The sequence below is a fragment of the Haemorhous mexicanus genome (genome assembly GCF_027477595.1).
Source record: "Haemorhous mexicanus isolate bHaeMex1 chromosome 3 unlocalized genomic scaffold, bHaeMex1.pri scaffold_136_ctg1, whole genome shotgun sequence".
Classification (NCBI taxonomy): Eukaryota; Metazoa; Chordata; class Aves; order Passeriformes; family Fringillidae; genus Haemorhous; species Haemorhous mexicanus.
The window spans coordinates 48,136-63,632 of NW_026775979.1; the positions used below are offsets into that span (position 1 = coordinate 48,136).

At 54.9% G+C, this 15,497-nt stretch overlaps 1 protein-coding gene across 1 annotated transcript in view; it reads right to left on the bottom strand.

The window, feature by feature from the left end:
- The window catches only part of ADCY3 (adenylate cyclase 3), a 45,699-nt gene extending 35,191 nt beyond the window's left edge, over positions 1–10,508 (bottom strand). The window contains 2 exon segments of the mRNA XM_059837297.1: positions 813–962; positions 9,822–10,508. Of these exon segments, the coding sequence (XP_059693280.1) occupies positions 813–962; positions 9,822–10,508 (837 nt within the window).
- Between the last annotated feature and the right edge of the window lie 4,989 nt (positions 10,509–15,497).

Sequence of the window (15,497 nt, forward strand, 5' to 3'; positions counted from 1 at the left end):
GCGGCCCCATTCCTGATCCCATTCCCATTCCCACCCAGCACCATTTTCCCACCTCCCAGCACAATCCCAAAATCCTGCTGGCTATCCCAGCCCCATTCCCAATCCCCCTAGCCCCATTCCTAATCCCATTCCCATCCCATTCCTGGCCTCATTCCCCATCCCCCATCCCATTCCCATTCCCATTCCCAAACCCATTCCCATGCCTGCCCCTGCCCCATTCCCATTCCCATTCCCATTCCCATTCCCATTCCCATTCCCAATCCCATCCCCAATCCCATCCCCAATCCCATTCCCATTCCCATCCCCAATCCCATCCCCAATCCCATCCCCAATCCCATTCCCATTCCCATCCCCAATCCCATCCCCAATCCCATCCCCAATCCCATTCCCATTCCCATCCCCAATCCCATCCCCATTCCCATCCCCATTCCCATCCCCATTCCCATCCCCATTCCCATCCCCAATCCCATTCCCATCCCCATTCCCATTCCCATCCCCAATCCCATCCCCAATCCCATCCCCATTCCAATCCCCATTCCCATTCCCATCCCCAATTCCATCGCCATTCCCATCCCCATTCCCATCCCCATTCCCATTCCCATCCCCATTCCCATCCCCATCCCCATTCCCATTCCCATCCCCAATCCCATCCCCATCCCCATCCCCATCCCCATCCCCATTCCCATCCCCATCCCCATTCCCATTCCCATTCCCATTCCCATTCCCATTCCCAATCCCATCCCCATTCCCACCCCCACCCCCACCCCCATTCCGGCATTCCGGCATTCCGGCATTCCCGCTGTCAGTCCCACCTGCTGCTGGCTCTGCTCCTCCAGGTTGAGTTTGACCTCCAGCGACTGCCGCGCCTCCAGGAACGCCTTCCGGTGCTTCCGGTCGGCCATCACGTACGACATGGCGCCCACCGCCACCGCGCAGGCGTACAGCGCCACGTTGGACAGCAGCTGGGGATGGGAACGGGCCCAGATTTGGGATATTTGGGACATTTGGGATATTTGGGATATTTGGGATAGTTGGGATATTTGGGATCATGGGATGGAACCATGGAGGTCTGGGAGGAACGCCTTCTGGTCGGCCATCACGTACGACATGGCGCCCACCATGGCTGCCACCGCGCAGGCGTACAGCGCCATGTTGGACAGCAGCTGGGGATGGGAAACCACCAAAATTTGGGAATTTGGGATAGTTGGGATATTTGGGATAGTTGGGATATTTGGGATGGAATGGGAATCTGGGAGGAACGGCTTTCGGTGCTTCCGGTCGGCCATCACGTACGACATGGCGCCCACCGCCACCGCGCAGGCGTACAGCGCCACGTTCGACAGCAGCTGGGGACGGGAAACCGCCAAAATTTGGGATATTTGGGATAGTTGGGTTATTTGGAATAGTTGGGATATTTGGGATGGAATGGGAATCTGGGAGGAATGGCTTCCGGTGCTTCCGGTCGGCCATCACGTACGACATGACGCCCACCATGGCTGCCACCGCGCGGGCGTACAGCGCCACGTTGGACAGCAGCTGGGGACGGGAACGGGCCCAGATTTGGGATATTTGGGACATTTGGGATATTTGGGATATTTGGGATATTTGGGATATTTGGGATATTTGGGATAGTTGGGATGGAACCATAGAGGTTTGGGAGGAACGGCTTCCAGTCGGCCATCACGTACGACATGGCGCCCACCATGGCTGCCACCCTGCGGGCGTACAGCGCCACGTTGGACAGCAGCTGGGGACGGGAAACCACCAAAATTTGGCTATTTGGGATATTTGGGATATTTGGGATATTTGGGATATTTGGGATGGAACGGGAATCTGGGAGGAACGCCTTCCGGTGCGTCCGGTCGGCCATCACGTACGACATGGCGCCCACCGCCACCGCGCAGGCGTACAGCGCCACGTTCGACAGCAGCTGGGGACGGGAACGGGCCCAGATTTGGGATATTTGGGACATTTGGGATATTTGGGAATTTGGGATATTTGGGATCATGGGATGGAACCATGGAGGTTTGGGAGGAACGGCTTCCGGTGCTTCCGGTCGGCCATCACGTACGACATGGCGCCCACCATGGCGGCCACCCCGCGGGCGTACAGCGCCACGTTGGACAGCAGCTGGGGACGGGAAACCGCCAAAATTTGGGATATTTGGGATAGTTGGGATAGTTGGGATCAAGGGATATTCAGGATGGAACAGCGGGAATTTGGGATCACGGGATCTTTGGGTAAAAACAGCAGGAATTTGGGGTCAGAGGATCTTTGGGAAGAAAGAGCAGGAATTTGGGATCAGAGGATCTTTGGGAAAAAACAGCAGGAATTTGGGATCAGAGGATCTTTGGGAAAAAACAGCAGGAATTTGGGGTCAGAGGATCTTTGGGAAGAAAAAGTGGGAATTTGGGATTGTGAGATCTTCGGGAAAAAACAGCAGGAGTTCGGGGGCCGGAGGATCTTTGGGAAGAAAGAGCGGGAATTTGGGATTGTGGGATCTTCAGGATGGAACGGCAGGAATTTGGGATCCGGGGATATTCGGGATGGAACTGTGGAAGTTTGGGATCAGGGGATATTTGGGAAGGAAGAGGAGGAATTTGGGATCGGGGATATTCGGGACGGAACGATGGAAATTTGGGATCACGGGATATTTGGGAACACAGAGGAGGAATTTGGGATCATGGGATCCTTGGGATGAAACTTCAGGAATTTGGGATCACAGGATCTTCAGGAACAAAGAGGAGGAATTTGGGATCATGGGATATTCAGGAGGAAGCAGCAGGAATTTGGGATCACGGGATACTCGGGAAGGAAGAGGAGGAATTTGGGATCACAGGATCATTGGGAAGAAACAGCAGGAATTTGGGATCGCAGGATTTTTGGGATGAAAGAGAAGGAATTTGGGATCAGGGGATATTCAGGACGGAACGATGGAAATTTGGGATCACGGGATATTTGGGAACACAGAGGAGGAATTTGGGATCAGGGATCCTTGGGAATTTGGGATCACGGGATCTTTGGGATAAAATGGCGGGAATTTGGGATCACGGGATATTCAGGAACAAAGAGGAGGAATTTGGGATCAGGGATATTTGGGATGGAACGGTGGAAATTTGGGATCACGGGATGTTTGGGATGAAAAAGGAGGAATTTGGGATCGGGGGATATTTGGGATAAAACAGCAGGAATTTGGGATAGGAGGATCTTAGGGATGAAACTGGGAATTTGGGATCACCGGATCTTTGGGAAGGAAGAGGAGGAATTTGGGATCACGGGATCTTTGGGAAGAAAGAGAAGGAATTCAGGATCACGGGATTTTTGGGATAAAAGAGCAGGAATTTGGGATCACAGGATTTTTGGGAACAAACAGCAGGAATTTGGGATCAGGGGATCTTTGGGATGAAAGATCCTCAGATCCCATTTCAGGATAAACCTCAGGAATTCAGGGAGAAAGCGGCTCCGGGAGCATCCCGGGGGATTCCCGGGGTTCGAAATCCCGGAGATGTTTTGGAAAAAGGCGGCAGCTGGGCCGGGATCCCCGGGGATCCTGAGGGATCCCAGGGGATCCCGGGGGAAGGCAGCGGCTCCGAGCAGATCACGTGGCGCCGTTCCCTGGGAATTGCAGCCCTGGGAGGGAGAAAGTTCTGGAAAACACGGCTGGGCTCCCAATCCAGATTCCCGGGAATGGCCAAAAATTGGGGAGAGGTCCCATTATTTCCCACCGGGAACATCCAGTGCGGGGGGTGGATCCTGGGGGATCCCACGGGATTGGTCCAGGTCCGCGGGATAGATCCTGATCCCATTGGCCGGATCCTGATCCCATGGAGTGGATCCTGATCCCATGGGATTGATCCAGGTCCATGGGATGGATCCTGGGTGATCCCAAGGGATTGATCTCACGAGATTTGATCCAGGGATTGGATCCTGATCCCATGGGTTGGATCCTGATCCCATCACCTGGATCCTGAGCCCATGGATTGGATGGATCGGGTCCTGCTCCCATGGGCTGGATCCTGGCTGATCCCATGGGATAGACCCAGATCCGTGTGGTGGGATCCCATCTCTGGGTTGGATCTGGATTCAATGGATTGGATCCTGACCCCATGGGATAGATCTTGATCCCACAGGATCGATCCAGATCCATGGACTGGATCCTGATTTCATGGATTGAGCCCTGATCCAATGGATTGGGTCCTGATCCCATGGGATGGATCTTGATCCCACAGGATCGATCCAGATCCATGGACTGGATCCTGATTTCATGGATTGAGCCCTGATCCAATGGATTGGGTCCTGATCCCATGGGATGGATCTTGATCCCACAGGATCGATCCAGATCCATGGACTGGATCCTGATTTCATGGATTGGGTCCTGATCCCATGGATTGGGTCCTGATCCCATGGGATGGATCTTGATCCCACAGGATCGATCCAGATCCATGGACTGGATCCTGATTTCATGGATTGGGTCCTGATCCCATGGAATGAGTCCTGATCCCATGGGATTGATCCAGTTGCATGGGATGGATCCCATCCTAGGGTTGGATCCTGATCCCATTGGCTGGTCCTGACCCCATGGATTGGGTCCTGATCCCATGGGATGGATCCTGATCCTACAGGACTCATCCAAGTCCATGGACTGGATCCTGTCCCCATGGATAGGATCCTGTCCTCACGGATTGGATCCTGACCCCGTGGGATGGATCCTGTTCCCATGGATTGGATCCTGTCCCCATGGATTGGATCCTGACCCCGTGGGATGGATCCTGACCCCATGGATTGGATCCTGTCTTCACGGATTGGATCCTGTTCCCATGGATTGGATCCTGACCCCATGGATTGGATCCTGTCCCCATGGATTGGATCCTGATCCCATGGATTGGATCCCGACCCCATGGATTGGATCCTGATCCCATGGATTGGATCCTGATCCCATGGATTGGATCCTGTCCCCATGGATTGGATCCGGAGATGGATCCTGACCCCGTGGGATGGATCCTGACCCCATGGATTGGATCCTGTCCCCATGGATTGGATCCTGACCCCATGGATTGGATCCTGTCCCCATGGATTGGATCCTGACCCCTTGGATTGGATCCTGTCTTCACGGATTGGATCCTGTTCCCATGGATTGGATCCTGTCCCCATGGATTGGATCCTGTCCCCATGGATTGGATCCTGACCCCATGGATTGGATCCCGACCCCATGGATTAGGCCCAGATCCCATGGATTGGATCCTGACCCCATGGATTGGATCCTGATCCCGTGGGATGGATCCTGACCCCATGGATTGGATCCTGTCCCCATGGATTGGATCCTGACCCCATGGATTGGATCCTGTTCCCATGGATTGGATCCTGTCCCCATGGATTGGATCCTGTTCCCATGGATTGGATCCTGACCCCGTGGGATGGATCCTGACCCCATGGATTGGATCCTGTCCCCATGGATTGGATCCTGACCCCATGGATTGGATCCTGTTCCCATAGATTGGATCCTGTCCCCATGGATTGGATCCTGACCCCATGGATTGGATCCTGACCCCGTGGGATGGATCCTGTCCCAATGGATTGGATCCTGACCCCATGGATTGGATCCTGTCCCCATGGATTGGATCCTGACCCCATGGATTGGATCCTGTCCCCATGGATTGGATCCTGTTCCCATGGATTGGATCCTGACCCCATGGATTGGATCCTGTTCCCATGGATTGGATCCTGACCCCATGGATTAGGCCCAGATCCCATGGATTGGATCCTGTCCCCATGGATTGGATCCTGTCCTCACGGATTGGATCCTGACCCCGTGGATTGGATCCTGTCCTCACGGATTGGATCCTGTTCCCATGGATTGGATCCTGACCCCATGGATTGGATCCTGTTCCCATGGATTGGATCCTGTCCCCATGGATTGGATCCTGACCCCATGGATTGGATCCTGACCCCTTGGATTGGATCCTGACCCCATGGATTGGATCCTGTCCCCATGGATTGGATCCTGTCCCCATGGATTGGATCCTGTCCCCATGGATCGGATCCTGTTCCCATGGATTGGATCCTGTCCCCATGGATTGGATCCTGTCCTCACGGATTGGATCCTGACCCCATGGATTGGATCCTGACCCCATGGATTGGATCCTGATCCCATGGGATGGATCCTGACCCCATGGATTAGGCCCAGATCCCATGGATCGGATCCTGTTCCCATGGATTGGATCCTGACCCCGTGGGATGGATCCTGACCCCATGGATTAGGCCCAGATCCCATGGATCGGATCCTGTTCCCATGGATTGGATCCTGACCCCGTGGGATGGATCCTGACCCCATGGATTAGGCCCAGATCCCATGGATTGGATCCTGACCCCATGGATTGGATCCTGACCCCGTGGGATGGATCCTGACCCCATGGATTGGATCCTGTCCCCATGGATTTGATCCTGACCCCATGGATTGGATCCTGTTCCCATGGATTGGATCCTGACCCCATGGATTGGATCCTGACCCCATGGATTGGATCCGGACACCGTGGATTGGATCCTGTCCCCATGGATTGGATCCTGTTCCCATGGATTGGATCCTGACCCCATGGATTGGATCCTGTTCCCATGGATTGGATCCTGTCCCCATGGATTGGATCCTGACCCCATGGATTGGATCCTGACCCCGTGGGATGGATCCTGTCCCCATGGATTGGATCCTGACCCCATGGATTGGATCCTGACCCCATGGATTGGATCCTGACCCCATGGATTGGATCCTGTCCCCATGGATTGGATCCTGTTCCCATGGATTGGATCCTGACCCCATGGATTGGATCCTCTCCCTATGGGTTGGATCCTGACCCTGTGGGCTGGGTCCTGTCCCCATGAATTGGATCCTGTCCCCATGGATTGGATCCTGTTCCCATGGATTGGATCCTGACCCCGTGGGATGGATCCTGTTCCCATGGATTAGGCCCAGATCCCATGGATTGGATCCTGACCCCATGGATTGGATCCTGACCCCGTGGGATGGATCCTGTTCCCATGGATTGGATCCTGACCCCGTGGGATGGATCCTGACCCCATGGATTAGGCCCAGATCCCATGGATTGGATCCTGTCCCCATGGATTGGATCCTGACCCCATGGATTGGATCCTGACCCTGTGGGATGGATCCTGACCCCGTGGATTGGATCCTGACCCCGTGGGATGGATCCTGTTCCCATGGATTGGATCCTGACCCCATGGATTGGATCCTGACCCCGTGGGATGGATCCTGACCCTATGGATTAGGCCCAGATCCCATGGATTGGATCCTGTCCCCATGGATTGGATCCTGACCCCGTGGGATGGATCCTGACCCCGTGGATTGGATCCTGTCCCCATGGATTGGATCCTGTCCCCATGGATTGGATCCTGAACCCATGGATTGGATCCTGACCCCATGGATTGGATCCTGATCCCATGGATTGGATCCTGAACCCATGGATTGGATCCTGATCCCATGGATTGGATCCTGACCCCGTGGGCTGGGTCCTGATCCCATGGGATTGATCGAGGTCCACGGGATGGATCTTGATCTAGGGTTGGATTTGGATCCCATGGATTGGATCTGATTGGATCCCATTCCCATGGATTGGATCCCCATCCCATGGATGGCCACGGAAAGCTGGGAAGGCCGGGAATGCTGAAAATCCCGGGAATGCTGAAAAACCCCGGGAATCCTCTCACCCACCCCACCCCAGCGGCTCTTCCGTGAGTCTCATCCCAGCTATTCTGTGGGAAAAGTTCTGATCCAGATCCCAAATCCTGCAGGAAAAGCTCTGATCCCGGATCCCGAATCCTCTGGGAAAAATTCCAGCACAGGAGCAATCCCAAATCCCAAATTCGGCGGGAAAAGCTCCAATCCCAAATCCCAAATTCTGCAGGAAAAGTTCCAATCCCAAATCCCAAATTCGGTGGGAAAAGCTCCAATCCCAAATCCCAAATTCTGCAGGAAAAGTTCCAATCCCAAATCCCAAATCCTGCAGGAAAAGTTCCGATCCCAAATCCTGCGGGAAAAGTTCCGATTCCAAATCCCAAATTTAGCAGGAAATCTCCAATCCCAAATCCCAAATCCTGCAGGAAAAGCTCCAATCCCAGATCCCAAATCCTCCGGGAAAGTCTCCAACATGGAGGAGATCTCGGATCCCAGATCCTGTGGGAAAAGCTCCGATCCCAGATCCCAAATCCTGGAAAAACTCCGATCCCATTCCCAGCCCACTCCCTCCCCATTCCTGCCCCATTCCCTGAACTGGCTGGCCAGAACCCCTTGATCCATGGAATTCCCACCATTCCAATCCCATTCCTGGTCCATTCCCGCCCCATTCCCACCATTCCCAGCCCATTCCCACCCCATTCCCTCTCCTGCCTGGCCAGAACCCCTCAATCCATGGAATTCCCGCCCCATTCCCACCCCATTCCCAGTCTCCATTCCCACACCTGCCTGATCCACGGAATTCCCCATCCATTCCCAACCCATTCCTTTCCCATTCCTTGTTCATTCCCATCCCTTTCCCACCATTCCCAGCCCACTCCCACCCCATTCCCACCCAATTCCCGCACCTGCCTGGCCTGAACCCCTCCATCCATGGAACTCCCACCACATTCCCATCCCTTTCCCTGTCAATTCCCGCCCCATTCCCACACCTGCTTGGCCACCCCATTCCCTGTCCCCATTCCCTGTCCCCATTCCCACCCCATTCCCACCATTCCCAGTCCATTCCCACCATTCCCTGTTCCCTTTCCCTGCCCATTCCCTGCCCCATTCCCTTTTCATTCCCACCCCATTCCCACTCCATTCCCGCCCCTGCCTGGCCACCTCCCCTCCATCCATGGAATTCCCAGCCCGGTTCCCAGCCCATTCCCGCCCCGATCCCGCACCTGCCTGGCCACCTCCCCTCGATCCAGGCTCCCGGGCCCCCTCTGGAATTCCACGATTCCCAGGACCAGCGCGTGCCCGCCGCAGGAGGCGGCCGCCAGCAGCAGGATCCGCCCCACCCCCACCTCATTCCCTGTCCCCATTCCCTGTCCCCATTCCCACCATTCCCATTCCCTGTTCCCATTCCCTGTCCCCATTCCCACACCTGCCTGTCCTGAACCCCTCCATCCATGGAATTCCCAGCCCATTCCCAGTCCAGTCCCTGTCCATTCCCACTATTCCCACCCCATTCCTGGTCCATTCCAATCCCATTCCCAGCCTATTCCCGCCCCATTCCCACACCTGCCTGGACAGCTCCCCTTGATCCATGGAATTCCCAGCCCCATTCCCAGCCCATTCCCACCTCATTCCCGCCCCTGCCTGGCCTGAACCCCTCGATCCATGGAATTCCCAGCCCTATTCCCGCCCAAGTCCCGCACCTGCCTGGCCTGAACCCCACCATCCATGGAATTCTCAGCCGCATTCCCTTCCCATTCCCACCATTCCCACCCCATTCCTGGTCCACCCCCATCCCTTTTCCACCATTCTCTGCCCCATTCCCGCCCCTGCCTGGCCTGAACCCCTCCATCCATGGAATTCCCGCCCCATTCCCAGCCCTGTTCCCAGCCCATTCCCGCCCCAATCCCGCACCTGCCTGGCCACCTCCCCTCCATCCATGGAATTCCCGCCCCATTCCCGCCCCTGCCTGGCCTGAACCCTCCATCCATAGAATTCCCAGCCCTGTTCCCAGCCCATTCCCGCCCCATTCCCGCACCTGCCTGGCCACCTCTCCTCGATCCAAGGAATTCCCTGTCCATTCCCGCCCCTGCCTGGCCTGAACCCCTCGATCCAAGGAATTCCCGCCCCAATCCCGCACCTGCCTGGCCACCTCCCCTCGATCCAGGCTCCCGGGCCCCCTCTGGAATTCCACGATTCCCAGGACCAGCGCGTGCCCGCCGCAGGAGGCGGCCGCCAGCAGCAGGATCCGCGCCAGGCGCAGCGGCAGCGTCAGGAAGCAGGAGAAGGCGAAGAAGGCCTGCCAGCCCACCGTGTCCACCGCCTCGGGAAAACTCCTCTGGAATTCCAGACCCAGCAAGCCCCAGAGCTGCGCCACCGTCAGCGCCCACAGCCCGCAGGGCAGGAATTTCTGGGAAAAATCCTCCGGGAGCAGCCGGGATTTCAGCAGGAGGAAAACCGCGCCGTGCGCCACCAAGCCGGCCAGCGCCGCCAGCGCCGGGAAAAGTTTTTCCACTCGGGAAAATCCCGCGCACATTCCCAGGATGTAGCAGTCGAAGAGGGCGGAGAAGACCACCAGGACCAGCAGGGTTTCGTGGCGCTGGCGGCGGAAATAAGTCTGGTAGAGCTTTTCCAGGGATTCCGGCGAGAAGGAAAAACGCCGGGAATGCGGCAGGCACGGGCAGGGCCCGCCCCAGCCCTGCGGCGCCGGAGATTCCCGGGAGCGGCGGAGATTCCCGTCGGGATCCGAGGGGAAACTCAAGGAATAATCGGCGGAATACTCGGCCGAGAATTCCGGCTCGGAGAAGGCGCGGTTGTTCCTGGGCATCCTGGAGGAGCTCGGAATTCCCGGTTTTCCAGGATGGGGAATCTTGGGATGCTCAGCGCAGCGTCACTCGCGGCATCGCCATCCTGCGGGGCCGGCCCGCTTTTCCGGCTGCCTCGATCCCGGGGAAAATTCCAGGATGGGGAATTTTGGAGGCCGGGATTGCCGGCTGATCCCCGGAATTCCTTCCCGGCCGATTCCCGGTTGATTCCCGGTCGATTCCCGGAATTCCTTCCCGGTTGATTCCCGGCTCCTTCCCGGCCGATTCCCGAAATCCTTCCCCGGTTTCTTCCCGGCCGATTCCCGGTTGATTCCCGGCCGATTCCCGGAATTCCTTCCCGGTTAATTCCCGGCTCCTTCCCGGCCGATCCCCGAAATCCTTCCCCGGTTTCTTCCCGGCCAATTCCCGGTTGATTCCCGGCTGATCCCCGGAATTCCTTCCCGGCCGATTCCCGGTTGATTCCCGGCTGATCCCCGGAATTCCTTCCCGGCCGATTCCCGGTTGATTCCCCGCTCCTTCCCGGCCGATTCCCGAAATTCCTTCCCCGGCTGATTCACGAAATTCCTTCCCAGCCGAATCCCGGCTCCTTCCCGGCCGATTCCCGGAATTCCTTCCCCGGCCGATTCCCGAAATTCCTTCCCAGCCGAATCCCAGCTCCTTCCCGGCCGATTCCCGGGATTCCTTCCCGTGCAATTCCCGGAATTCCTTCCCGGTTCCTTCCCGTGCAATTCCTGGCTCCTTCCCGGCCGATTCCCGAAATTCCTTCCCGGCCGAACCTCAGCTCCTTCCGGGCCGATTCCCGGATTTTTCCCGGGTTATTCCCGGTTCTTTCCCGCTTCCTTCCGGGCCGATTCCCGGTGGATTTTTCCCGGTTTTTTCCCCCTTTTCCCGGTTCCCAGCTCCTTTTCCAGGCGCTTTCCCAGCTTTCCCAGCTCTGCCCCAGAGATGTCGCGATGCCTCCCCTGCTCCTCCTTCCCGAGATGCTTCGTTCCCGCCGGGATCCACAAAAAAAAAAAAAAAACCGGGAAAAAAAAAATCCGGGAAGAAAAAAAACCCAAAAAACGGGAAAACAAAAAAAAAAACAACCCGGGAATAAGGCGGGAATACCGGGATGCGCTTCCCGCTTCCCGCATCCTCTTCCCGCTGGAGTTTCCCGGTGCTCGGGCGATGGGAAAAGCTCGGGATGGAGGCTGGAAAAACGGGAAGGGATTTTCCCGGGATCCCGCCTCTCGTAACCCTCTCGGTGCCGGGATGGGAGAAAAAAAAAACCCAAAAAACCCCAAAAAAAACCCCAAAAAAACCGGGAAGAGATTCCCGAGGGAATCCGGGCTTGGATTCCGGGAATTCCAGATTTTCCTTGGATATTTTCTGGGAATTCCTTCCTAAATTCCTCCCTTTTTTTTTCCCCCCCAGGGAATTCCCTCCATTCCCAGCCCGGCGTTGGATCCAGCCCCATCCCGGCTCTTCTCTGGGAAGGAATTTTGGGAATTCTCTGGGAATTCGGGACTCCGCTTCTCAAAATTCCATCAAAATCCCCCTGGATGGATCCTGGATCCCAGGATCCCGGAATTCTTGGGATGGGATCGGCGGATTTTCGATCCCAACCCCGATCCCAGATTTTTCCTTGGATATTCCCAGGGATTCTCTGGGAATTCCTTCCCAAATCCCACCCCCAATTCACCCGAAATCCCCCCAAATCTCATCCCCAAACCCCCCCAAAAATCCTAAAATCCCCCAAATCTCCTCAAATCCCCCAAAAACTCCCCCAAACCTCCCAAATCTCACCCCAAATCTCCCCCCAAAAACTCCAAATCTCCCCCCAAATCCCCAAATCTCATCCCGAACCCCTCAAATCCCCCAAATTTCTCCACAAATCCCCCCAAATTTCTCCACAAATCCCCCAAATTTCTCCCCAAATCCCCCAAATTTCTCCACAAATCCCCCCAAATTTCACCCCAAATCTCCCCAAAACCCCCAATGCCCAAAAACCCCCAAATCTCACCCCAAGTTCCCCCAAATCTGCCCAAAATCCCCAAATTTGACCCCCCAATCCCCCAAATCTCCCCTAAACCCCCCAAATCCCCAAATCTTCCCCCCTCAAACCCCAAATCTCCTAAAATCCCCCCAAATCTCCCCCCAAATCCCCAAATCTCACCCCAAAAACCTCAAATCCCCTCAAATCCCACCCCAAATCTCCCCAAATTTCACCCCAAACCCCCCCAAATCTCACTCCGAACCCCTCAAACCCCACAAATCCCCAGAAACCCCAAATCTCCCCCCAAATCTCACCCCAAAACCCCAAATTTCACCCCAAAAACCCCAAATCCCCCAAATCTCACCCCAGAAACCCCAAATCTCCCCTGAAATCCCACAAATCCCCCAAATCTCACCCCAAAAACCCCAAATCCCCCAAATCTCACCCCAAAAACCCCAAATCCCCCAAATCTCACCCCAAAAACCCCAAATCCCCCAAATCTCACCCCAAAAACCCCAAATCCCCCAAATCTCACCCCAAAAACCCCAAATCCCCCAAATCTCACCCCAAAAACCCCAAATCCCCCAAATCTCACCCCAAAAACCCCACATCTCCCCTTATTCCCCCCAAAATCCCCAAACCCCCCAAATCTCCCAAATGCCCCAAATCTCCCCACAACCCCAAAAATCTCACCCCAAATCTCATCCCAAAGCCCCCAAAAATCCCCAAATCCCCCAAATTTCACCCAAAACTCCCCAAATCTCTTCAAAAACCCCACATCCCCCAAATCCCCCAAATCTCCCTGCAAATCACCCCAAAATCCCCAAACCCCCCAAATCCCCCCAAACCTCCTCAAAATCTCACCCCAAAAACTCCAAATCCCCCAAATCTCACCCCAAAAACTCCAAATCCCCCCTCAAATCCCCCAAGTCTGACCCCGAATCCCCCAAATTTCACCCCAAAAACCCCAAATCCTCCAAACCTCCCCAAATCCCCCAAATCTCCCCAAATTCCCCGAATTTCACCCCAAATCTGCCCCAAATCTCCCCCAAAACCCCCAAATCTCCTCAAAGCGCCCAAATCTCTCCCCGAAAACCCCAAATCCCCCAAATTTCACCCCAAATCCCCCAAATCTCCCCCAAATCCCCAAAATTCTCCCCCAAACCCCCCAAATCCTCCCCCAAATTTCACCCCAAAATCCCACCCCAAAAAACCCCAAATCCCAAAAATTTCCCCCAAATCTCTCCCCAAATCCCCCAAATTTCACCCCAAACACCCAAATCTTCCCCAAATCATCCAAATCTCCTCAAAGCCCCCAAATCTGTCGCCAAAACCCCAAAATTCTCCCCAAAAACCCCCAAATCCTCCAAATTTCACCCCAAATCTCCCCCAAATCTTCCCCAAAACCCCCAAATCTCCTCAAAGCCCCCAAAATCTCACCCCAAATCCCCTAAATCTCCCCTAAACCCCCCAAATCCCCAAATCTTCCCCCCTCAAACCCCAAATCTCCTAAAATCCCCCCAAATCTCCCCCCAAAACCCCAAAATCTCACCCCAAAAACCTCAAATCCCCTCAAATCCCACCCCAAATCTCCCCAAATTTCACCCCAAAACCCCCAAATCTCACCCCGAACCCCTCAAACCCCACAAATCCCCAGAAACCCCAAATCTCTCCCCAAATCCCCCAAATCTCACCCCAAAAACCCCAAATCCCCCAAATCTCACCCCAAAACCCCCAAATCTCCCCTCAAATCCCCCAAATCCCCCAAATTTCACCCCAAAAACCCCAAATCCCCCAAATCTCACCCCAAAAACCCCAAATCCCCCCTCAAATCCCCCAAGTCTGACCCCAAATCCCCCAAATTTCACCCCAAAAACCCCAAATCCTCCAAACCTCCCCAAATCCCCCAAATCTCCCCAAATTCCCCGAATTTCACCCCAAATCTGCCCCAAATCTCCTCAAAGCCCCCAAATCTCTCCCAAAAACCCCAAATTCCCCTAAATCCCCCAAAATCCCACCCCAAATCCCCCAAAATCCCCCCCCCAAAATCCCCCAAATCCCCCAGATCTCCCCCAACCCCCTCAAATCTCCCCCAAATCCCCAAAATTCTCCCCAAAAACCCAGAAATCCTCCAAATTTCACCCCAAATGTCCCCCAAATCCCCAAAATTCTCCCCAAAAACCCCCAAATCCCTCAAATTTCACCCCAAATCCCCAAAATTCTCCCCCAAAACCCCAAATCCTCCAAATTTCACCCCAAATCTCGCCCAAATCTCACCCCAAAATCTCTCCCCAACTCCCCCAAATTCCCTCAAACCCTCCCCAAACCCTCCCCAAAATTTCCCCCAAATCTCAGCCCAAAACCACCAAAAATCTCCCCAAATCTCCCCAAAATCTCAGCACAAATCTCACCCCAAAACCCCCAAACCCCCCAAAAAACCCAAATCTCCCCAATTTCACCCCAATTTCCCCAAATTTCCCCCAAATCTCACCCCAAACACCCCAAAATCTCTCCCCAAAATCCCCCAAAATCCCCCAAATCTTCCCCCAAATCCCCCAAATTTCGCCCAAATCCCCCAAAATCCCACCCCAAAAAACCCCAAATCCCAAAAACTTTCCCCAAAATCTTCCCCCAAAATCTCAGCCCAAATCTCCCCCAAATCCCCCAAATTTCACCCCAATTTCCCCAAATCTCACCCAAAAAACCCCAAATCCCAAAAATTTCCCCAAATCTCACCCCAAATCTCACCCCTAAACCCCCCAAAAAACCCAAATCTCCCAAATTTCGCCCCAATTTTCCCAAATTTCCCCCAAATCTCACCCCAAACACCCCAAAATCTCTCCCCAAAATCCCCCAAAATCCCCCAAATCTTCCCCCAAATCCCCCCAATTTCACCCCCAAATTTTCCCAAAATCTCACCCCAAAAAACCCCAAATCCCAAAAATTTCCCCAAAATCTCACCCCAAACCCCAAAATTTCCCCCAAATCCCCCAAAATCTCTCCCCAAAATCCCCCA